The 26,572-nt window shown below is 38.4% G+C and overlaps 1 protein-coding gene across 3 annotated transcripts in view; it reads right to left on the bottom strand.

The window, feature by feature from the left end:
• Positions 1 to 26,572, bottom strand: part of PIP4K2A (phosphatidylinositol-5-phosphate 4-kinase type 2 alpha) — a 115,176-nt gene that overhangs the window by 25,963 nt on the left and 62,641 nt on the right. Inside the window, exons 2-4 of one of the 3 annotated variants that reach the window (XM_074156871.1) lie at positions 23,684 to 23,781; positions 22,507 to 22,603; positions 8,352 to 8,504 (exon numbers count right to left, since the gene is read on the bottom strand). In XM_074156871.1, the coding sequence (XP_074012972.1) occupies positions 8,352 to 8,504; positions 22,507 to 22,603; positions 23,684 to 23,781 (348 nt within the window). The remainder of the gene's footprint in view (positions 1 to 8,351; positions 8,505 to 22,506; positions 22,604 to 23,683; positions 23,782 to 26,572) is intronic. The other 2 variants (XM_074156872.1, XM_074156875.1) reach the window with 2 other exon arrangements.

The raw sequence follows: 26,572 nt of genomic DNA on the forward strand, positions 1-26,572 counted from the left end.
AATTATTCAAAAACATGTTGGTCATTGTGAGGGACAAGAAGTTGAAACTCCTTTTTTGGGCTCACTGTTCTCTTTCAAATCCTCTTGCCTGCAATCAGAAATACCCTCCACCAAAGTGCTGTGTGCATGTGCATTGACATGTGGAATCAATCCTCAAAAAGGAGGCTGAGAAGTTGTCCAGAGTTATGTCACGTTTCAGAATATTCCGATTATTGCCATTTTCCCGAACCTTAATAATTTCATGGAAAATTATGCATTGGGTACTTATGTGACACATTGAAAGGATTAATTAGCTGAACTACAGCACACAACATGAAGTTATAGATTTTCAAGGTATACAAAGCTGTTTTCTTCTAGAAAGTCTTGTAAGAAAGTAATTCCATTTAAAGAAGCATTGAATAAATACATAGGTTTTCAGATACAAGCCCTGTGATACAAGCCTTACATTTCATGTTGTTTCAGACTTGGGCCAGTGTTAATTTTACTTCCAAGTGCAACATAATCTAAATGTCAACCCCACATGTGATTATCTCGGCTGCAGATCTGCTACCGGGAATGTTATACCTGGTACTGCTACAATCAAGAGAGTCACTAATTTCTTCTGAAAGTGCCGTGCACAGCACCAATAGCTTATTATATAAAGAAATACAATAAATATATAGAAAACATCTGCTGGTGAAACCAGGGCCTCAACAGATGCAGTGCAGCCAAGTCCATTCTGCCATTTTGTGTAGTTAGATATTTGCCTATGAAATTTCACATCTTTCAGGGAAGATTTTCAATGTGTTTTTCAGTAATAGTTCCAGCCTGTGGTGGTATGGCCCTTTTGCAATTCCATCTAATGCTCAGGCTAATGAGTTTCCCGTTTTCAGGGTCACCTCTCCTATAGGAAAGAGCGGGTCCGTGGATGCAGGTGGAATGTAGACTGTTTGGATGAGAACACATACATTCTCATCTCTACTTTTTCTGCCTCCGCTGGTTTTTTATATCAAAGCTGCTTTATAGGTCAGTTATCTTAGCACAGGGCAGAGGCCACGTTCTGTGCAGCCTCTTCGTTTGCACGAGGAACTGGCTGAAGGGCTTTTCTCAGCTGCATTTCTTCACAAACCTCCCATAGACCTTCATCTCTTACTACATTAGGACATACAGACAGTCAGGGCCACCGTTACATGGCATGCATCCTTCTCAATGCACATTTGTGTTTAAATGATAGTACATTATATTGCCTTGATTTGCCTTTCTACCGACGCTTTCCCTTCTTTTTTGTGATACGTACAGACGCAACTCATGAAGAAATAGGGGGAAGCTGGGGGGAAGCAAGCCATCGAAAACCCCTGCAAGTAATGGCATGGATGGAGGACAACACGAACATAGCTCTGTTTTAGCGACCTACTGGTTTGATGTCAGGCCATCTCGGTGCAAATTCCAAGACACCTAGTCCCCTTTCTCTTCTGGGGTATTCTCCAGCCTGTCGTCAGCACTTCTGCAACAAAATTCCTTATAGCCTACAGTACCATTTTTCCATCTGTTTACGATTTTAACTTTTTCTCTTATCTCCTGCTCAATAACCTTGTGCTATTCCTTGATTCTGGTGCAGCCCTTAACCCTGCTCTTGGTGTAATTTCCCCTTTTTTCACCTTATTGTCTGTTTTTTTCCCTTTCATTTGTCTTCCTGCTTCTTTCATATTTTTTTCCTCTCCAGAAGCTAAGGTCGTATTTTTCTTTCTGCTTTTGTTTTCTCCTTTATGCTGTCATCTCCTCCTTTTAGCTCATTCTATTCTCTGCTTTCTTCCCATTCACATCCCCATCACTCTGCTGTTTGCTGCCTCCAGTAAATGGGCAGTCTCTCTCCTTTACCACTATTCACTATTTCTGCTGGTTGCCAGGGAGACAAACAGGCAGTGCAATAGGTGTCAGTTCTGCATACAATTACCTGGGTAGGGAAGAGAATATGCAGTCAACAGGGACAGCCACCTATAGAAAACCCAAAGGGTACCTACACTCATGAGTAGTTTTACACTGGAAGGCTTGTACGCTAACAATTCCCTCTTGTTCACCTGCTTTGAGATGGCTTCTCAATTTCTTTTCTTTACTGAAGCCACCTGGGTGTCAGCACTGAGGAATAACAAATCCCTTTTGAAGCCCATTTTAATAGAAAAGAAAAAAAAAAAAAGAAAAGATGTGCAAAAGTTGTTGTTGTTTTCTGAGACTCCCAAGTTGCTTTCAATTTATTTTTATCAATTTCCATCCTGACGGTCATCTATTGCTAAAGAGCCCAGGATTCCACTATTACATCAATTTATACCAATTTAGCCTTTAACGCAAGTTTAGGTCACTAGGATGGACATTTCGTAAACTAGAACATCTGCCTACAGAATTCTGCTCAACTGTCACTGATTTCTGCCCTTGCAAATCATATTTGTAGTTTATAAAATAACTACACATATACCAGTACCTACATTAGTATATTCTGTATTCTACGTAAATTACTCAATACATTTTTTGCACAGGAAGATACATCCCAAACAAACATATAAACATAGCTTGAATATATGCTGAAATGAAAAATTTTCCTTTAGGAGGAAGCAGGGTATTACCTATTTCTTAATTCTGGCAATGCAATTATCATCACAGAGGACTTTACTGAGCTCTCCTCTAACGATGCCAAAGGGAGTGGTTGGTTTAACTCCAGTTTACTGGTCCATGCTCTTGGGGTCACAAGTACAGGTTTAAAACAAAACAGTGCTAGAGTTGGAGGTATTTCAAATGAATATTTGATTTTGCCCTCAAATACTATTTGACATGAACATGCTTGATTATCACACAATTTTAAACGGTCGAACTACGTCTGAGAGTACGTAAGCCCATACAGCAGAGGCTTTTCTAATATTTCAAAGTCTGACCCATTTGAGCACAATGATTGTTCTAGTGTATTTGACAAGTAAATGTTTTTCAGCCGAAGTAACACTACGTAAGGATAGTGAGAAGAGTTCTACTAACTGGTAGTACAATGATAATATAAACAGCCCAAAACAATTGCAAATTATCATTAAAAAATGACTAAATATCAGCATTTTATGCTATGTATGAGAAAATATTACATTAGTTAAAACTTTGTTAGCACAGAAACCCACAGCATAAGAACCTAACATGTCATATATATTTGTATTTACCATAAAGCTGGTTCATACATGATGGACTCTATAACCTAGTCATAAATAACAAGATGCTTTGCAACTTTAAACATGGAGAAAGACATTATTCCCCCTAAGTGGTGGGCTTAATGGTTTGTTTTTGGTTTTTTGTTTGTTTTTTTTTTTTTTTTTTTTAAACTTTGTAAGAGAAAATAATGATCTCTAGTGTTCCTACTCAGTACTAAAAGCGTCAGACTCATCTGATGAGTTGACAGAAAGCGTCAGTGTTTAGACTGATAGGCTGAAGCATTCACCATCTGTCTGAGGTTGTAGGCCTGCCTGCCACTAAGGGAAAAAAAAAAAAAGGCATCACATCAGACAGGGTAAATGAATTAATGCAACTCATAGTTTTATATAGCAACTATAATTTACAATTGTCAGGAATATTATTTACACTTCAACAGTTTTAATTTGGAATTGCTCTCTCTACTTATATGCTGTTTCTATAGTAACTTCTCCTGACACTCCTTCAAGCCTCATTCACTTTAGTTATTTACACATTTCTAGTATGTGGGTTTAGGCTTAGAATTTGATCTTTTTGGTTTTACTCTTGATAATTTTTTTAAATTTTAAATAGTGGTAATAATATTGTAAATTGGGATGCATCTAACTCGGTTACTTTTGAAAAATGCCACGTGATATTGCAATAAAAACAAGAAAGTTAACTCAGCCAAGCTAACTTATTTTATGTTCACTCCTAACAAGCTACCAGCCATTCTGTTCCTGAAAATAATCTGATTTCTCTAAGGTGTACAGTTATGTCCATTATAACCTTGGTTAACTAAAACCCAGGCAACTAGACTTGGTATTTTTAGACTTAAAAGTGTTTACAGGCTATGCACAATTCCTGCTCCTTTTGCAAATACCTAAGTATACAGACTGTCTAACTACAGCCTCAGTTCCTCTCAGCTCCAAAGAAGAGACAGGCTATTGCACCTCCATACAGATGGAGGAAGGAAGGACGGAAAGAACTGGATGGGTTTGTGGAATATACATCTCCATGACCTCCAGTTACTGATAAAATAACCTTTATTTCTACTCTCCAGTGGCAGTCTATACATCCCTCTCTGACCTTTCGGTGACTTTACAAAAAATCATTGGTACTTGGAGTTGGATTTGGAGGTGTTCATGGGAAAACTGCCCTGCTACATTTCTATGCTGACCACACTAACTCCCAGATGCCTCATCCATAGCTTCATCGTTCAAAAAGGTGCAAGGAGAAAGACAGCTGTTTTGCAAGTGCCAGGGACGAAGACTATTTTGTTGAAGAACTTACCCAGTCTCTCATGCTTCTGACTTGATATGGTCCCCTCCCCAGCATTCTTTTTTTTTAAAGATAGCTGTCCTCTTGTGTTTATTGTTAAGCAGTTCAAGAAGTCTTGGAAAAAGTTTGATAAAGCTTGTTTGGTCCCTAAGCAAGGACCGAGGTATTTCCAAGGTCTAGAATAATTCTATCAGGCCAGAGCTGTTAGCCTTAATAAGGAAACAAGTGAGTAAATATTATGGTTTAAATGAAACTCATTCAGAGTTTCAACTCATGGAAGAAATCTGGAATTAATTTGTAGGCGGGGGGGGAAGCCTGAGAAAGAGAAAGGAAAGAGACAATCTGTCATAAATGGCATGAATTTCACTCAATCATAGAATCACGGAATGGTTAGAGTTGGAAGGGACCTTGAAGATTACCTAGTTCCTGCCATGGGCAGGGAGACCTCTCACTAGACCAGGTTTCCTGTCAGAGGTACCTGGAAAATAATTACTGCCCTCTTGGGCAGACAAAAGAGGGTGCAAGATACCAAGTGTTTACAAGTTACTGTTCATAATGGATAAATGATCTAACTCCAGGTCCTTTGGGGGTACTAGATCTCTAGCAAGGGAGAAACAAGTCTTCTAAAATTCACATGAATTGCCTCCCTAGTCTTCACGCACCTGAGAAAGGTTATTCCTCCTAGGACGATCCCTGCACTATGTAACTGGGTCCGAACACGTCTGCTTGCTCTCTTCCTTGGAAGGCTGAACCTTTCAAATACAGCTCTGCTCGAAGAGCAGACCACACAGGGTATGATGGCAGGGAATGCCACTACAAGTCCCAAACTAGTCCCAAACACAGTCACACCTGGGCTGTGAAACAATCTTAACTGGGCCAGAAATTTTCACCTATGTGGTAAGTGCTGCTCATGATCAGTGAACTCAAACTGGAGAAAAGCTAGTAAGCAGACTCTTCCCTAAAAATCCCATATTTGTGGTACTTTTGTGTGTAATTTCAATTAGACTCTTCAACTGTAGCAACAATTACAATTAAGGAAGGTACTGAGCAGTAAGATAGGTACGTAAATCAGTATAGGGAACTCTGTATTTACTCTATTGGCAGAGGAGAGTATGCCAAAATAAAACTGAACTTGAGAGAACTTGTTTTATTGACAAAGATTTCCACAGGAGTACCAGTGCGGCATCTGAAAAGCCTTCTACTACTACAACTAAGCCATCCTACAGAACCATAAAGTTACATCCCTACTAGTGAATTAGATGAGTCTTGGACTGTCCTCTCAGATCAGCTCTAGTTGGAATGGAATAACTTCATAGAATGGTTCAAATTGGAAGGGACCTTAAAGATCATCAAGCTCCAACCCCCCTGCCATGGGCAGGGACACCTACCACTAGACGAGGTTGCTCAAAGCTCCATCCAGCCTGGCCTTGACTTGCATCCAAATTGAACAAGATGCTCATATTCAAAATCCTAAGTAGGAATAGTAACTGGCCTGTGTTAATACCTTGAGCCATGCCAAGAATTATTTGGGAGACAGCTAGCTGACCCAAAGCAAAACCACAGTAGGGACCATTAATGAGCTCCAGTGCCGATGGTTGTTACCTAGCATTGCACTGTTTCTGAGTAGAAATGTAGTCTAAGGCCAATCTGTGTGACATGATTTGCTCAAGAGAATTAATTAAAACCTTCCCACCAGGACAATGAGTTCCCTAGACTTTGTCCAGTAGGCTAAGATAAGCTTCTTTTGCCTGAAAAACATCTAGAGAAATGGGAGGACAAGCTGCTGTACCTAACGATTGCAAGCGTTCAGTTTCCAGGAGCAACACACAGGACACGGTATTAGCTGTCACAGGAATTAGCGGCAATTAATTTAGATTTTCTTTAATTAATTCAAACGATTTTGTTCTTTTAACAGCACATTACTGAAGATACTGAAATTAATTTATTTAATTAAAAAGTTAAATTATTAAACTATCTCTGTACTTGAGTTACTCAGCACGTGCTACACTTTATAAAGCACTCTCAACTTCTGAGACAAAAAGAAAAACAAGTCATATCTTTATGAATCTCTTGGAGGCATCACTGAATGCTTTCAGACTCAAGCTATTAAAGATATTGAAGCAATAATGCGTTAAGTTGTTACTAATACTAAGTAAGTGCATGCTTCCATTCTTATATGGATGATTTTCCAGTATGAAGTGAAATCAGAAGCCCAGTACTGACAACTTTCAGATCATTATTCCTTGTAACCTGGCCTATTATGAGCCCTGATGTTTGAAAGCACTGATGAATAAAGATTCCAAATTATTAAGTTCATTCATGTTATCACTATCTTCATTGACACCCTTGAAAGCAGATGACTGTTTTGAAAAGCAGTATGACTTTTCAGCTGGATTAAGTCTCAAAATCTGGATCATTAATACTAGCTTCTAATGCCAAATATGAAATGGACTAAAGCTTCAATTCTGTTGCACTGCTTCACAGATCAAAATCCTTTCAGATCAAAGTTAAAATTGTAAGTTTGAAAACTCTAATAAAAAATAACCCCCAAATTACAATTAGATAATAGTTTAAGATTTATCTTTGGTAAAATTGTAATTAAAAGATGGTCTTGTGAACATTTCTGATAGTGACAATATTTAGCTATGTTTAAACAAACATACGGTGGTCCTCCATTTTATTTAAACAGAAGATTAACATGCAGAGAGAGAAGAGAGCTCCTATCTAACTCACTGAAGGCTTCTCAAGCTACTCTGGACTTGGAGGGAATTCGGAGATCTCCCTTCAACACAGGAAGAGCAGAGAGGGAGGTTGCCAAGCAGCACCACAAAGATGGCTGGCAATACCTTCAATTCCAAGCACCCTGAAATCAGTTTTTTGCCTCCCTCCCACCTCAGAAGACGGCTTTAAAGCAGGTTTTACAACAGTAACAGTATTAAAAAATATATATAATTTTTGAGATTCCTATTATATATTGGTTGACGCCATCAGAAAATTATTAAACATTGTGAGACAAAAAAATAAACCACCAAAACCACCACCAACAAAACCTCTCAACTACGAATATCCTGAAGTCTTTACCTGAAATTCCAACCCCCAGAACTGAGCAGGAAGATGGAAGGAAGGATAAAACCCCCTCCCTCCTTTTGGGTATCATATTTTAGATGATTTTTAGAGGCTTTTCTGATTAGTGAAGCTTTAGAGCTTATTCAAACAGATCTGGGGCTAAGAAAATTAGCACTGATTTTATTAAGGCTTCTCGTATTTCCCAAGTTCTGCTCCTCTGCCCCCCTCCCCCCCGTGCCATCCACACAAATTATACACTGGCACTGTATGAGAGATCTCCAATATTCACTTTTGACTTTACTGTTGTTTATGGAACTTCGCATCGGCAAAACCTGCTTCTTTATTAGCAGGAATTTTACGTTAATTATACTTGATTTTTCATTTCTCATACAATAAAACTTTTATTGTTTGAAATGTATTCTAAGTGAAACACAGGCCATTCAGTGACCAGACCAGGAAAAAAGAGGTCACCTGCATTGTTCATATACAGGTACACAGACACCTCCAAGCTAGCCCAGGATAAAGTAGCTTCAAGCCTTGGACTAGCTGAAAGAAAGGGCATCTTCCTAGTAAGGCAAAGGAGCTTATGGCCTCCAAGTTAGTCTCTGTATCATACAGACCTATCATTTTACTTAAAGCTAGCTTAGATATTTAGAAGAGTGCAGCCTTGTGAACTGCAGACATATAATAATTGCTCATGCAAAAGGGAAAAACCTGGTGAATCTTATTCCATAATTATTAATTTGAAACTTTTAATACTCTAAAAAAGAATGGCATTATAATATTTAAGAAGAGATCCCAAGCCCTGATAATAATCAGTGTATTACCTGATGGTATTTCTTCAGTATGTTGTGCATTTCTGCTACATCTTCACTTGTTATAGTTTTGATGATATATCTTTTGTCGTAAGACGTATGAAAGCGGGCACCACTTCGTGCTTGGGAATCATTGGCAAGGGGTGCACTTCTTGTCAATGAATTCTGTCAATTGATTTAAAAACAAAAAAAGCATCAAGTCAGACAAAAATATGCAACTTTTAATTAGAAAAAAAATATATACCATTTACATTTATTTTTTAATCTTTTCCAATACATCTGACCAAGCTGAATTCTGCGAAGCTTATAATCACAGATGGCATTATCTTGACAAATCACCTAAAAAATATTCTAAGAACAAAAGAATGTTTGGGGAAGGTATTGACCATCAGTGGTTCAAAAGTCCTTCTCAATGCTGAGTGATAATTTATTGCACTTTGTTACATATACATTATCAGCTTTTGGGAAGAAAACATACGGTAATTAAAAATCCAAAAGAAACACTGTATTACATCATCATAACTATAAATAGAGGATCCATCCACAGTAGAAGTATCACTTTAAAGCTGAGCAGGATTCACTCTTGAGCCAGAGTGATCTGGTACATATGCAAGATCACAGCTAGATTTCAGAGTTCTAGTACTAGAGCTACTCCAATGATTTCCTATCTAGTATTAAGCACGTAATTTTATTGTACAATTCCTCCTTTTGTAAAACAGATGTACCCTCCTACAGACTCAAGAGGGGAAGATTAGTTAACAACTGTGTAAATAGTTAGAAGAAAAACCACTAGAGATCAGTGATCATTTCTAGACTGAAGCTTGAGACTCCTTGCACTTCCAACAGTAGCAAAAAAAGCCCTCTGCTTTTTTTTTAGAAAATAAGTATTCAGATTTTTTTTTTTTTAATATTTAAAAACAGTAATAATAAATTAGATAAAGTATAACAACTTGCTTTTGGATGGAAACATCCTTCTTTACCAGTAAGAGTTTATGCCTATTGTTACATACTTGAATCACACCATTAATTTTTTTTTAAATAAGTAGCAACAGCGGTAGCACAGCCATGAGAAAACACAATGTTCTTACACCCCATGTGTACTTCCACAAAAATGGACCATACTCTGAAAAGGTTCAACAAGTTAATCACACGCTGCAGGAACACTTCTATGTTTATGAAATAAACTTGCAGCCCCATTTGGTGTATTCCTACTAGTAGCAGAAAGCCATCTCCTGCTGTCGCTTCTCATTGTACTGTTAATTTGCAAGTACAACTATCACACCAAAAATGTCACTATCAAAAGAATATAATACATCTGTAGATAATTATTTAGCACACACTTTACTGTTTCTTAATGCTTTAATGGATTAGAAACAGCAATGCATTTATTTTTTAGCAGATGGCTATTTTATTACAAGTTATCTATATCAAGTTTAATTAAGAATGCATACAGCTATCATTTTACCAGATGCATATTAATTTGTTAGAATAAACCAACGAACTTTATGCTAAGCAGCACCTTATACCTATACATGCAGAGGTAACCCAAATGCCCTCTCTGTCATACTCTGACTCTAATAATAAATTAGATTTTAAGATCAGCTGTTTAAACATTAAACATGTTTAAGATAAAAACAACCTCTAATTAAACAACCTCTTTGACACTTTATTTTTACTAACTCTCCAATCCTGTGATAACTCTCTCCATATAATGCTCCCCTTCAGATATGGAATGTAGTTCCTCTGAACTTGGAAAGAAGGTAGAACGTGGAGGATATTGTCAGTATTACTATTTTCTGTGCTTTTATTTTTATACTTGCGTAAGTTTATTAAATAAATACGGTTTAAAATGCTGGAAAAAATCTAATTACATCATATTGTGCTGATTACTGGTAATTGCATTACCACTTTCTTGTGCTGATAAATGCACAGCTGAGTTTTGTCTGTGGACATTTTATTTGTAATGGTTAACTCACTTCTGTGAACACAGAAAAGTTCAAATTCCTTCTGAAGTAAAGCTTCTAGGTACGATGCAAAGTATCTTACCTCCCAACTCTACTAGTTATTATATTTGCTTATAGAAATCAGTCTTCAATAAAATACATATACTGTTGCCTGATCATGACAATGAAACCTTGAAATAAAAAGATGACAAGAGTTGGCCTGCACTGGTAAATCATTAGCAAGTAAGACCAAGGAACAGCTTCACTGAAAGGATCAGACTAGAAAAGTTAAGGGGCTTCAAAAGGGAAAAAATATGGCTATTTGAAAATACTTTTAAAAACTTTTAAAAACTTTTAAAAACACTAAGATCCTTCCCTTTAGGTAAAGCTAGCTTACCTGTTTGACCCAACGCTGATAAGTATAGATCAAAGCATTTTGCACCCCATTCAACCCTCCCAAATACTAACATATATTAGAAGTGAAGAGATTCATTGTTGGAAAACGTTTCTTGTAACTTAACCCACAAAATGGCCAAAAAGTCCTGCACTTAAGCCTCTTTAAAGCGCAGCCACTAGCAAACCTGTAACTGGTAAGAAATCTCAGACACAAATAGGAGTAACACCATGAGTGATGTTCAATATGCACTTTCCACCACGAAGACTGTGGAAAGACTGCGGGGTCCTCTCTTTTAAAATTAGATTTTAGACACATTTAGACAAGTAAAAAAGTTCAACTTATTCTGAGGTTATCTAGCCCAAGTTTTTAAGTCAGTCATCTTTATCTTAATGCTGACAATATAAGAAAGATATAGTAGTGCTCATCAGACACACTGTATAGACTTGTTTCTTACTGTAAAATGCAGTTTTGTGAGGCAGTACATGGTAAAACACTGCTGTGATCCAGGTGACTTTTGCAAGAACACACAGACAAATTTCAGTGATGATTTGTACAAAAAGTGAGTCAAATAAGTTGTACTATTGATATCTGTGCACAAATGCCTTGGAAGAAAAGTTGATTGAACCTGCTTAAAGAGAGCAGCACAGAGCTCTCCTCTGCTGCTCTCCCATTCAGCAGTAAACTTGGCCAAGAGAGACCCATCGCCATCCCGAGGAGCTGTACCTCCTTCTTAGGTGAGGCTTCTGTAGGGGACTGGGAAGGAAATAAAGAATGAAACTCAAGCGTCTCCCTTTTCCAGAAGTAAAATATAATCAGAGAAAGGAGAGACAGTGAGAGACAGATCATGGCAAATACCAGATTGAATTCCCTCTGGCTCTGCTTCTTAATTAGGGGAGGACTAAGTGGAATATGAACAGATGGGAAATGAGCCACTCCTCACTTAGCACGGATCTATGAGCCACAAAGCCAGAACGGGAAGGATATCTTTCAGATATAGACAAAAAAACCCAAAGTCTGACTCTTACCCTCCAACAGATATGTGTCTGATGATCTAACAACCTTTTTACCATCACTTACTGCTACTACATAGAAATTCAACATAGTAAGAGGCACCAGCAGAGTGTCTATCTAGCTGTACAACGTTGGAGCAGTGGTTATAACAAAGTTAATAAAAATCACCTGCTTATACTATAGCGTTGTATTGAGCACAAAACTCAAAGCAAAGAGGGTCACAGTGCCCTGTCCCCTTCAGATATTCCCAGCCTTCTGCAACTCTGCCATGGTGTGCCTCGGTCCTCTGGCACAAGCGAAACATCTGTCAGCCACACGCACATATCCTGTGCCGCTTCACAGCTTCACTCAGCAACTCACTGCAACTCTCCCGCCCCGAGTGTGCGTGTTCTGCCAATTCCCCATTCACTTCTCATTTGTGAAGTTTTAATCTTGTGCCTGCTGGTTTTTTTTGGTCTCAGGAGAAAGAAAAGGTTTTGTACTTTTAAAGTGTGAATACTTTTATGAGGTCATTTAAAGACTATGCTAAATTACTCGTGTAATTACTTATACAACCCAAGACATATTTAACATGCCAAGCCCAAAGACGCCTCTACTAGATAAATTTCTCTTTCACGTACCTCCCCCTCTCTCCCAAATAGTTTCCCTCTGAGAAATCACTGGCTGGAAGTCTCACTGCCCTTACATAAATCAATATAAAAAATATCACCTATATTGCACTGAGTAGCAGGCAACCAGAAATACTCATCTGGTCTTCAGTACTGAGAGGCTACAAATCACAAAGAATTTGTCCCATACCACAGAATTAATTTCTGATAAAATGAGAAAAATATAGCTTTAAATATAAATGGGTAAAAGCTACACCACTTCCTAGCATTTAATTTCCCAAAAGTTCTTGCTAGAAAAAGCACGCTTAAATTCATGTCATCATTTCACCCAAGAACAGCCTATTCTTTAAGAGATTAACTGACAGGTTATTTAGTTTTACTATAGACCCACTATCTTCCCTCATCATCTCTTTCCCAAACTCTCAGCAATCTGCGCAGTTTTATTTGCTACAGTAAAAATGTATTAGGTAAGGAATAAGGTTTTTTTCCACAGGTGCTCTTAGGATCTGATCCACAATTCTTTGAAGTTCACAGGAGCTTTTCTAGACCGTTCAACAGAATGTCATAAACTAGAATCCAACACAACTTCTATCCATCAGAAGCCATTTCAATTCACCCAGCCATTCCCAAAATGAACTCCAATCTCTGCTTTTGGTCAAGGTACAACTTCCAGAAAGGCACCCTTGATTTTTCCAACTTCAAAAGACCAACATTCGCCACTGTAGTTTTTCTAGTATTTAATAATTTGTGTTGCTGAAAAGGTGAGTCTAACTTAGAATTTGAATTCTTATGTATTCTTTCCTAAAGTATCTAGTATTTTTCTGCAAGGATACTCACATACCACTTACTTTTCAATTCTAACTTTTGCAAGTGCAGCAGGTCAAACTCTGCCACTCCCACCACAAGGCATTCTCTATGTCCTTAAATTCCTTTGATGCCATTTTTCTGTATTTTTTCTATATCCAATTTTCAACATCCTTTTTTTAAGATGACTAGCACCAAAACTATATATAGTATTAGCTTCAGGTATAAAATAAACAGATGTTAAAATAAGTTAGAGTTCTTTCTGGTCTTATTTTATACCTTCCAATTTATCCACCTAAGGGTGCAGTTACTCCTAGCTGGGAGCTCACAATAGTGCTAAATTCTTGTCCTCTTTGGCCTCTTGGTTCCTTCTTAGAGCTACTACCTCCCCAAATGCAGCCTTCCCCGCTCTGTAGTTCTACACTCCTTTTTATCCATATAACTATTCATTATTCATACAGATCATATTAAAAGGCATCTCATTTAGACAGGCTCAGAATGCCAGGTGATCAAAGCGGTTTTTGTACAAAATCCTTCTCTTTATCCCACTTTGCCATTTGGATGGATTTTGCATCTTCTGCAAGTTTTCACTACGTGAAATGTCAACTGCTCACTGACAATTAAATTTTTATTGTTGTCATTTAATCATCTATTATTTACATAATTTTTATTTTTTCTAATAAAGCCCCACAATAATTGGCATTTTAAAAATCAAAGTCACAAAATATCAAGCCAAATACTTTGTAAGAGGCATCCTCAAGAGTCCTTAGAAGCCAGCTAAAACACCACTTAATGCTTTATCCTTTGGAAGTCTATTTTTAGCTTGCATATTGGTCAAAAAAAATTAGCAGCCTATTGTAATTAAGTAACACTAATGATATTGTTGATAATACTAGTTATGCCAATACCAGATACGAAAAAAAGTAAACTTGATTTCCGAAGAGAGTCTGGTTGTTTCTACGAGCAACAAGTTAAGTTGTTTGGAGCTATTTTCTCCAACTGAAACCATTTTTGTGAGAAAACACATGGAGGAGAACCACTAAAGTACAGGAAAAGCTTGTTTTCCCCCGCCCCCCTCCATAATTGCAAGCTATATTTATAACTGGCAAAGTATTGCCCTCGTCTTCAAAGATGAACTGCTGGTGAGGCTCTTCCTCCTCTGCCCACTTTGCTTAAAACGTTCACAGCACGGAGATTTATCTCCACAGTGGGAGGCCAAGGATTAGCCACAGCCTCCAAGAGGGTGGAGAGATTTAAAGGTCAATTTAATTAGTTCATTCTAATCTCTTGCACATCTAATGTAAATGTCATTGTTTTCTAACTGCTACTTTAGCAGACAAGATTGTATTTTAGAAACTTTGAACACATGAACTGTGTGTTGGATGTAATACAAATACTTCGTGTAACTAATCTCAAAAGGGAGCCTAATAAAAATTGTCATTGAGTCGGAGCTTTTCCTAAAAAAGAGAAAAAGGGCAATAGGAAAATTCTGGTGATAAAGCATGGAGAGCTTTAGAAGAACAGTAATCTTTCAAACTGACTGGCTTAACAGCTTCTCATTGATTTAAATCTTTCCCATTTTGCAATGTCTGGACAAAGCCAAACAACAGTTTCTGGTACTGTGATCTCATCCGAAAGTTGTGGAACACTAAAACGAGCTTCACAAGCCCAGTGTGAAGACAAATCAGATCACATCCCAGGCTATTTAAGAGTGCCTCTGGGCAAGCTTTGCATGACCAAATAGGCAAAAACAAGTGCATAGATGATGCTCTGTGATGACTGAAATCATAGGTCAGTGGAAAAGCCTGGCAGTGGTTCATCGCTGTCAGAGAATTGCGTACACACGGTCTGGCTGTTCTTCTGTGACAGCAGCTACAGTGGCGCTCGCCCATGCACAGCTTCTCATGAAGATGAGCTTGCAGCTCCCCCCAACCTTTTTTTTCTTGTTACAAAACCTCAGGAATGATGGATATGGGTGAATTAGACCTGGATTACTGATTAAGAAGCATATCAGAGAGACACAGTGTCGTACAAGTGGACACAGATGCTCCAAGGTTTTTTTGCTGTAATTTGAAACAAACAGTCCACTTCTGGGATGGTGTTCAGGACAGTGTTTCACCAGTGATTTCTATAAAGAAAGGCAACGCGGTAGTATTTTAATGTAAAACAGAAGCACCAAACCCAGAGATGTCTGGTTTCGTCATACGGGAAAGGGCATGGAAGACTTTGGGGTTTACTTTGTATGCTGGTACCGCGCATTCTACCACTGCCATTGAGCAGGTTCATGTCTTTCATGTCACTAATGAGAAAACATGATCAGAAGACACTGATCTCTTGACACCAACACGTGTTTAAGACGTTTGTCATACCTGACAGGTAACATACGCTACAAGCGCATCCAGTGGGATGACATCCACTTGCCTTTGGCAGCTGAATGGACAATACTGCATGATGACTTCATGGAATTGTCAGAGTTGGAAGGGACCTCTAGAGATCATCTAGTCCAACTGCCCTGCCAAAGCAGGATTGCCCAGAGCACATCACTCAGGACTGCATCCAGGCGGGTCTTGAAAATCTCCAGAGAAGAGGACTCCACGACCTCCCTGGGCAGCCTGTTCCAGGGCTCTGTCACCCTCACCCTAAAGAAGTTTCTCCTCATACTTAAATGGAACTTCCTATGTTCCAGCTTGTGCCCGTTGCCCCTCGTCCTATCGCTGGGAACCACTGAAAAGAGTCCGGCTCTATCCTCCTTCAACCCACCCTTTAGGTACTTGCAAACATAGATAAGGTCTCCCCTCAGCCTTCTCTTCTCCAGGCTTAAGAGCCCCAGCTCTTTGAGCCTTTCCTCATAAGGGACATGCTCCAATCCCTTAATCACCTTAGTCGCCCTACACTGGACTCTCTCCAGTAGTTCCCTGTCTCTCTTGAACTGGGGAGCCCAGAACTGGACACAATATTCCAGTTGTGGCCTCACAAGCGCAGAGTAGAGGGGGAGAATGGCTCCCTCGACCTACTGGCCACACTCTTCCCTATGCAGCCCAGGATCCCATTGGCCCTCTTGGCAACAAGGGCACGCTTCTTATCAGCTCAAAAGCAGGGCTCTCCAAAGACTTATGGTGAATGTCACAGGGCCTACAAAAGATGAAAATAGACCACCACTGGTCCTGTGGTGCACCCGTCAGAAACAGAGTCCCTTCTATGATCTTGTTAAGATGTGGATGTACGCACTCTGAACACCTACGAACATTTACGAGCAAGTTGTATTCAGAGAGTGATTACTGCAGTGAAAGACATTAAAAAAAAAGAAAGGTGAAACACCAACTTTTCCATTTTTGCACTGAGCTATCCTTCCAAGAGAAAGGTTATGGAGTCCTTGACTTGTTTGAATGAGAGTTTAATGAATAAAACATGTGATTCTTTCCTAAATCAAGTTATCCTACTGAGACTGTAGGTCTGGATTTGGAGCTGATGGCTTAAGGCATGCACTTGCTTTGGAAAGAGTTAGGGCTCTTTTTCTGGGACCTTCTCTCCCCTCAGCCCTGCAAAGCTTGGCTCGATGCCTCACTTCCAACGGCTGTCTCCGTAAGAGCTCAGGGAGTGCCTATCAGCTCATTGCTTTGATGTTGCCAGCACATGCTAAATTACTGTTTTCTAGTTTGAGTACCCAGTTGTGAATGACACTTAGTTTAGGGAAGGAACTGCTGAAAGCAAGGCAAACTAAATGTTTTCTCTAGGGAAGACTAAGAGAAATCGGAGGTTAAAATTTCTTTTGCCATACATACTACGGTTAAGTCCCACAGCCACTAAATTCTTATTTGGGCTCACGCTTAAGGCACCAAATCCTAGATCATAATATTCAGATTGCAAACTTTATCTTTTACATGCTGTAAAGACCACGAATGGCCACAGTTTTCGTTAGTACAGCTGTCTCAAGACCTTACTCCCATTACTGCCTATGCCCACGTCAAACAAGAAGTCAGCAGTTCTGAACATCTTGGTGCCAGTGTCCATTTGGGATCCACAAAATGTATACTCCGCTACCTCATCTGACAAAACTTTTCATGCACTGACAGAAGTACCATGCTAAAATGACCAGCACAGGAATTTTCTTCTCAAGACAGTTCTTGTTTCCAGGATTTTTTAATGCGTTTTATTAAACACCCAATGAAAAGATCATGTCTTAGGAAGACGATCCCATTCCTAACATAGTTGTTGCTGAGATATTTATTGCTGACCTTGTTGTCTCTAGTTTGATGCTAGAGGTGGCTCGTTCTTTCCTAAACCCAGGGCCAATAAATGGTGGCATGAATTTCATTGCAGAAGCACCAGTAGGGAGCTCTGATTAATATTTGTTTGTCTGAAGAAAGGTATCATCTTGGACTGTAAAATAGTTTTTAAGATCTTAATATTATGTTTTAGGATTGGGTAAGTCACACAAAATGAGCAAAAATATTCACCAGTTGACAAGAATTTTGGTGAAATTTAGATACTTAAAAATAAAATTATATTAAAGGCTGACTTCTGAAAAATGGACCTAAAATTTGCGATTATTTACCTTGATACCATATTAGAGTCTGGACTACAAATCCTTTTGTATGGAAAATTGCGAGAGATATCAGAACATAAGGAGACACTCATATCTGGAGAAGTGAAAGATACTGAGTTCATATGGTTTGTTATTACAGAAGTTGCTTAAAAGCAGGAATTCTCAATTTTTATTTTAGATTTCAATCTTCTCTATGGAAAAACGCACACAGAGAAATAACAATCATCTCTAAATTAAAAAGAACTTCTGCTAAAAGACCATCTGCTAAAAGTTCTTTATGAATTCTTTGTCCCGTACAGAGAACCTCTACAAACTGCTCCTGCAGACAGGCAAAGTCAGATCCGAACATGTCTCCTATTACACTGAGTACTAAAAATGTAAGGAAATCCAGTTGTGCTCCCCCCTGTCCCCAGTAGAAGGCTCATTAGCTACACACTGGGACGTTGGTGCCCTCCGGTAAGAGTAATTCTATTTTATTGGGCAAGAACCCAGTCTCCCTCTTTTGCCTAGCAGAATCCAGATGTGGGATTCAGCCGTAACTTTAAGCAAGAACAGATGTGCTGGAGCACAGTAAAGTAAGTTTCCCTTTCCAGAGCAACACCAGTAGAAGCATTTGTAACTGTAGTAGATCCTATTTTTCTAGAGTTTGTTGGGGGCTATTAAGATAGCTGCTTGCCTGCTAATCCCTCATAATTTTGCAGTTTACAGAAGCTACTCCTGTAATACTTCTGACAGAACTGTACTCTTGGATTCTGTTAAGATAAGAAATTATGGCAACCAAGTTGAAAAGAAACTCCAAAGTTACCAGAGCTATCCCATGTATTTTGGAAAAGAAGAGGCCTTTCTGTAGAATAACATTTGCAAAACCAGTATTTAAAGCTATGGGAGAATGCAGAAACTGAAAATTAGTTTAGCACTGTAGTGAGGGATTTACTTTACTGCATCTGTTCTCTAATCCCTTCTTTTTTCTTTTCTGCTAGGAACTCTCAAGTATTTCCTTGTCAGTGTTAGGAGGATCTCACAGAGCTAGGGATTCTTTTTCAATGAAATAGAAGACACTAAAAAAACACAATATCGAGATAATTTACCCTAGCAAGGCTAAAATTGTCATTATATAATGCTGTGACTTGTGGAATTACTGTCACACTTTAAAAAATTATCTTCAATCTGGGATCCATATGTATGTACTTGTAACATCCATCAACACAAAACATAACAAATCTCTTTCCCTTTGATAATTTATAATCTATATAAGTGGTTTTTCCATTATTCAAATGTAATTTTGATTCATACTCACCAATGCTCACCTGCGTTCCCCTTTCTAAGAAAAAAAAGACCATTTTTTAATTTGATGCAATAACTATCTTGCTAATATATGATCACCAAGAAGGAAGATCAGGTTCTAATAAAAGTTTTTTTTAACATAAGAACAAAGCTTCTCAACTTGCATTGTAGACTGAAATTGTCATAACAAGTTTCTATAGGCAACTTTTGAATAAAACTCAAGGTTTAACCAACTTCATACTGTATTTTCCACATTGCTGTCCATAATATAGAATGAATCATCAAAAAACCCCACTCAGTATTAGCAAACACGCATGTACCTCCAGGAAACTTTAAATCTAGTTCAGTACTAATCAAAATGTCTCTCAGAGATGCCCACCCAGCTATGAAAGACAGACAGATGTAGGACAGATTACCAAAGAGACCTCAAAAAAAGGAGTTGGTTTTCTTCACGTGAAGGGAGGAAGTTCATTATAGGAATCATAGTTGCCATTACTAGAAACAGCTTCCTGTAAGACATAAGCCATATACAGCCTAAGGAATTCCCCTGACTCTGAAGTCAGAGTGCTTGTAGGAAAATACCTGTACTTTATGAGATTTAAAACTCTCTTCAGGGATAAGAGCAGATCTTTGTAACAGAAGATCCCTGTATTAACCATTCCGTATATGAACTAAGCTGATATGTTAAGCAGTCCACAAAAGTACTGTACAAAGTGAATAACACAATGTCAAGAATTAAAAATTAGTACAGCCCAGTAACTACAGCATACACTACCAACTTCTTTCATGAGGTAGGGCTTTTTTAGTCTTTCCTTAAGTGTAAGGACTATCTGGTCTCTGGAGCAACTCATCAAGGATATCTGCAGAACATTCTGAAAGCAAAAACATTTAAAATGAATGTTCTTCCTCATTTAAACTGGTGTGTCTGACTAATGAACAAGGTTAATTGGGTTTATTTATCTCAACCAATCCTATCTTGCTCAGTAATGGGAATGACATTGTTCGCAATTGATTAGGACTCCCTTCCTGAAACTCATTATATAAGAAAAACTATCCAGAGAAAGTTATTTGCTATCACTTCCATAAGCTTTCCCTCAGTTCAATACTGCACATGCTTTTTCCAAGTCAAGTTTGGCTCTAAGACAATAATTTTAACCAATATTCATTGGAATAACTTCCTTGAAGACAAAGATTATCTGAAAATAAAGTATATTCAGTGAGTCTCCCTTTGTCAAGTTAGACACTCTTTTTAAAATCCCAGAGAATGTAACATTAATATGAAAGCAACTTCCACTTTTAATAGGGATAATCTCTATCGTACACATGGGGTGACTTGAATTTTCATTTATGTGTATTTCTGTAAAAATAATTTAATTTTAAAAGTGTATTCAAAACGCATTACTACCTTGAGGATTTTTTTTTTTTACAATTTTTATCAGAATAGTCCAGTAGAATAAGAACTCAGAGTGATAAACTGCTTGGATTGAGCTAAAAAAGAATAGTGAATGCAGACATTGCCTTCCCTTGGGTCAAAATTAATATTAACTATCTTCTGCTTTTTGCTAAATATACTTGAAATACTAAAAAGCACGGAAGAATTTTTTCTAACTACTACATGATTTTGTTGAATCAAAAACCAGGATGTGGTTGCATTTTCCTCTTTTCGATAGTTGTTTGGCTACATTGCCAAAAATACCCCAAAACACATAGCTACAAACAAGTATTTTTGGTTTTAATCTGAAAATATGGACATTTTATTTAGTGACAGTCTTTTAACATTGTTTTATCACTGTTACCTTTAATAAACCCAGAGAGCAGTACAACATAGTTACAACAGGAATTTCTGTTGCAGAACAGTGGCGGAGATGGAAGCGTTTCACAGTCCTGTGGAAGGCAGCATTTTTGATTATGCTAAGTTTGCCCCTTTTAACTAATGACAGCATCTTTCCTTCTAATATATTCACCGAGATATAACTTTGCCTAGTAACGTCATCACCCCACCTTCTAAAAGACATCAAGCATGAGCTGACACCGTAATTTTAAGTTTAAGGAGCTATCGCATGTCCTTCCTCTTTGACACACTGATCCTTCTCCTTTGTCAAGAACAAGGAAATCTTCATATAAAGGGATCAAATAACTTCCCAAACAACAGGATCCTCTTTGGTCCATCAGGAAAATTGAACCAGGAATGCAATTTGATATAACTGTTGGCCTGAGTCTCGGTGTATTTCCTCTTAAACAGTTCCTCGGTAAACAGGATAATGACAAATCATGCCATAGGATAACGACAGCTTTACCCAGAGAAACCAGCCCAATCCTCCTCTCCACCTACTGGCAAAACGTCTTACCAAAAGTTACAGCGATGTATATCGAAACCCATAACCAAAGATTATGGTTAAATCATAATCTAACCTAACCTGTTTTAAACCATAAACCTACCTAACCAAAGATTAGGTAATCTCCACCTACGCTTCCGCAAGCACGTTTTAACCCATCTATGCATTTTTAACACATTGCTTGCTATTGGAAAGGGGAAGACCGGTAAAGGGGATAGCTAAAGGACTCGGACGTAGATTTTGGCTGCAGTACTCAGTCTGCTCTCCGTAGCAAGAATGGGAGTGTTATGACAAATGCGTTTTGCACAATTTGTTTAGCTACTTGAAATGGCTTATTAAGTAACTTCTCCTAGTATATCTCAGCGACAGGCTACACATACAATTGCAGCCCCCATCCAAATAGTTTAAAAGAGCAAAACGACAGGAAGCGGCGCCGGGTTGTGCAGCGAGTGCTCTTTAGGACAGGACATCTTGCAGAAGGAACAGTCCCTGTGGCTGAAAGAGGGTGCGCCAGGAGCAGGGAGTGGAAAAGGGAACGTCAGTGAGCCCTGGCGAATCGGGCTGGAGCAGAGTTCAAGAACTTTCTTTTGCACAGACAGAAAGAGGCTTTGACTGCAAGGAACAACCCTGCCGAATCGAGGGCAATTTCTTGTTTTGTGGTATCTGCTCTACGTAAAGTATTTGTTTCCAGATCCTCTTAACAACGGAAATGGAGACATAATGAAGCAGCACGAAGCTGGCGGGCCACAGGTCACTCTTTTCTAAACAAAAAGAGCACGGGGGGGGGGGGGGCGGAGAAAGGCTGTGGTCGTTTCAGAAACCGCATCTCACATAGACACACCACTGAAGCAACTGTTATCTAAGGGACCCAGCTGAATACAGCATCTCTTGTCAGCAGCGTCCAGACATTGTTTTTGCTCATTCCTCATTGCAAGAGGTATCACCCCCCAGTTTTAATAATATGGCTTATGACTGGGAGGTACTCTCACAGGAAACAAGGAGGACTAAAGATAGCAGAAGGGTAGGAACCAGAAGGCAGTTAGGGCAGGCAAAGAGGTGATCTAGAAATGTTCTGCTTGCAGGTGGGGGGAAGGAGTAGAAAGAACGTCTTCTTTTTCTCCAACTTACACAAAAGAACTTTATCTCAGCACATGTGCCTGTTTTTTCACAAAAGCAGCATTAGTAGCCTTTAAAATCTGTATACATCACCACTTTATGTGTTTTGAAAATGAACTTACCTGAAAATCTTGATCATCAATTCCAAACCTCTCTCTTAGATTACGGAAAACCATTGGACAATATTCCTTAAATTTGAAATGACTTGGCATGTTTTCTCTGAAAGAATATAAAACCAAATCAACTTCATTCACTTGTGTATGCAATAAGTAACTCTAGAGTATTCTGTCTCCATTCTGTTCATACAAAGCAGAAGGAGATTTACAGTCTCTTTTCTGATGCTTTATTTTTTCCAAGGAGATTTGATCTCACCCTGTTCTTTTCTTTTTCTTTACAATGTTTAATAAATTTACACATATTTGTCTCTAACAAACTACAACATAACTGGATGAAATAAACTTGAACTATATTTTGCTAACTTTGCAACCTGGCCTCAAAAGCAAAAAAGGATGTTTTCCCATTGCCCTAAAATTACTTCAAAGGTGAAACCTTAGATTGGATTACACAAGAATTACTATACCATCTGTGACACCAGAAAGTACTAACAGTGCCAAAGCTTCAAGAAAAATGGACTCATTCAGTACAGGGCTAATTTTAATATCCTAGTGTTAATTTCAGACTTAAAAGTGAGAAAAGTTATTTTGACCTCTGCCATAGAACAGAAGATCCAAAGTAGCAGAAGTTTTCCTTTTTCCAAATATATGCCTGAATAAAATTCAGGTTACACACAAACCAGCGTTAATAGTTTTGTATGTCTGTACATACTGTCCATGGACCATTTTATTTTTAAGAGACACAGATGATATGAGAAACGATCTTATGATTGGTATGATTTCCTATTATGGATTATAAAAAGCTGAACATTACTCAGCTTTGATACATGCTTAAAATTCTCACCCTTGTTCAGATATTTAATTTCATAAAAAGTACATGCACTTGAATTTATGTTTTTAGAAATACGCCAATAAATGCTTATACCAACTATAAATACCAAGAAAGGATCACCTTCAATATGTAAGATACTCATAAGGCAATAATAAACCATATGGAGGAAAAAATACTACCCAGCAGCCCCTGCTGTTGCTTTTCAGAACAGCACAGATGGTTACATTTATCGCAGGATTAACTTAATCATCAAAACTTCAGTCCCATCAACTGAAAAATAACAGAGTTGGTGGTACTTCATAAAAATATCACTGCTGCTACCCACTTCTACAAAGGATTGCTGCTTGTACTTACTTGTTGAAAAGGTGATTGTCCACCTTTATCTTTGAATATGCTTTGAAATCATCTGGCATCAACATAACGGGGATTTGAACATGGCTCAGTTCATTGATCTAGAGAAAACAGAATATATTTAGTTGCTGATATCTTTGCAAAGATGCTGCACGTGTCTTAATTACGAAAATGTTATTCGGTCTCCTGTTCCTTGTGTCTATGTCCTGGGAGCAAATGTAAGTAAAAGAAGAATTCACAAGCAGATTTATTCTATCCAGATTAAATGCAATCACAAGATAAGACACTTTGGAAAAGAACAGACAGCATTCCATATTTATACTAGTTTCAGAAAAAAAAGCACTTCAAAGCACACCTGGAGTGTACTTTTTATGGAAGGTCAATGAGGATGCCAGCAAAATGGTCTTTAATCCCAACACACTGTTCTTATTTCGTCAACCGAGCCCCGCTCTCCAAAGATAACTCAAATTCTATATATCAAACAACTCTTTACCTTTGCAGCTTACGAGCTACTGTTACATGTCTGTATAGTGAAAATAAAATGAAACTTTGCTTACACGCTCAATAAGCAGAGGTTTGTTTCTTCCAATAGTGCAGACCTCAGTTGTGTTTTTGTAAGTCATGGCTTTCAGGCATTTTTTTGATTGTTCAAGTCAGACAAATTATTTAAATAGCTAATTTTCTGCTTAGAAATAGGTGCAGAAGTAAGCTCTATGGTTGTCCTTATTTTGTTATATTATGGGGACCATCTGTTCTTCCTAGTTTTGAAATAAGTATTGTCAGTCTTCCCAACATTAGATTTTTTCATATATATTTGAAATCCACTTCTGGCCACATCTTTATAATAAAACGTAGACAACTTTACCATTAGCCGCTTTGTAGGCATGTTTTTATTATTGCATGCATTAATCTACTCCTACTTCAGTAAATTTTAACTAAACCAGGATAAACATAAGAGAAAATTGTGAGCTTGGGACGGTGTTTTCAAATGACAAATGAGATATCCATTACAACGACAGTCACCAGATAGGCATGACACACATTTTACCTATGTTCTTACGGTGCTCTACGCCCCGGTCACGCTCATCTCCATTTACCTGGTCAGATATTTTTGCTCGTGCGGAGCGCATTTTGCTTCAGCAGTTTTCTACAAGGCTTAGGGGAAAACCCATCCTACACGAAGACAAATGCTGGGGGCGGACACAGCAATGCAGGGGTGCTCCTCTGCTCTTAGCGCTGCTTATCCAACACTGTTTTTCCAACTAGGAAGCTGGTAGTTGCCTGTAAATGCTATCCTGCTCAAGAGAGGCTTGTGGAGAAACCTTCACTGAAGCAGCTATAGGTTATCAACATTGGAGGAAAAAAAATGCACTCACTGCAAGAATGACCTCTTGCAGAACTGAATTAAACATAAGAAAACAGTGAGGAGCCTTTTAGCTCTTAAACAGAGGAAAGCAACCAAGGCAAGGAGGCAGGTCCAGTGGCCTCATCACTTCTCGATACGTTCAAACCCCAGTAATGTTCCCCGTCATGTCTCATTTTCATTATTCAGATCCCTGCAGCCCAGATAAAACTGGCAAAACATGTTGAATTTACTTGACAGAATGCTTCTTTGGAAAGCCCTGAAAAGCTCTAGATAGAGGCATGGCAGTTATATAGCAGAGTGGAGAAAGCCAACAGAAAGATGTTTGGGATGGTCCAAATGTGTATTGCTCCTTGGAGTTGTAGGGAGAACACTCTTTCCTCCTTCCAAAGGAGAGAAAGAAGAAACTCTAGTAAAATTTTGAAAACGCAGCTGTACAAACCTAATAAATCACGCTGACACCTCATTAAATACAACATAAAATTACAAAACATTGATCGAAAATCACTACGTCTAACATACATGCTCTTTATTACAGTTGGTATCGCTGTGCATCAATCTCACCCTCAAACCACAGGGCAGGTTTGTGAGTCTGCAGAACTAGTCCAGCTGTTGCACAAATAAAACTAGAGACAAATAGATATATTACGCAGAGATATGAAACTTTAGATTTGTTTATAGGGAATTTCCTACCCTCTTAAGACTGCCAGACTGTACAACAAATTCCACGCTTAAAAGAGGGATAGAAGAGACTTATATGCACTTCCACCCTAGACAAAAGTGATCCCAAGAATATCTTCCATTGAATACTAGCATTAATGCTGAATTCACGCATCTTCAAATGACCCATCTACAATTTGCAAGTTTGCTTGAAAATTTGGATTTTAGATTATCAAAATTGCATTGACCAAATTTTCACATGCTTTCACTTTCTTAATTTACTGATCTAAAGTTTCCCTGAATACACCTATAGAATTACTTCCACACTGTGAATATTTAAATTTCTGCTATAACTGCACAGTTTTAATTATGCCTGTAGGCCTTACAAGTGTCATCTGCATAGCACAATAATATAGCCAAATAGGCTCATATTTGCATACTTTAGAGATTCTTTTATTCGAAACAAAAATTCCAAAATAATTCTCCCAGGAAGTTCCCTACAAGATGTGAATGTACACTCACACACATCCCCCCATCAATTCAGGCAAAAAATGCAGGGCAACAGAAGGTTTTTGGTTTGGGATTTCTTTTTTTTTGGGGTGTGTGGGGATGGTGCGTGTGATAGAGGGGAGAGATGGGTGGTTTTTGGGGGGGGGGCTGGATGTGGGTTTGAGATTCACTCAAGTCTGAGGTATGTAAAAGCAATGTCTCTAATATTTTAGCTAATTCCTCTCTAGCAGGAGAGGGGGGAGGAAAAAGCAGGTGATGAACACACAGTAGAAATGACCTTTGGTATAGCACACCAGCTGAGTAATGGCATGTCCCAGCGGCACAGGCCATTAATTAATTTAAACCTTTCAAGTGTAAGG

This window comes from Numenius arquata, chromosome 12, assembly GCF_964106895.1.
Source record: "Numenius arquata chromosome 12, bNumArq3.hap1.1, whole genome shotgun sequence".
In the NCBI taxonomy this organism is placed as follows: Eukaryota; Metazoa; Chordata; class Aves; order Charadriiformes; family Scolopacidae; genus Numenius; species Numenius arquata.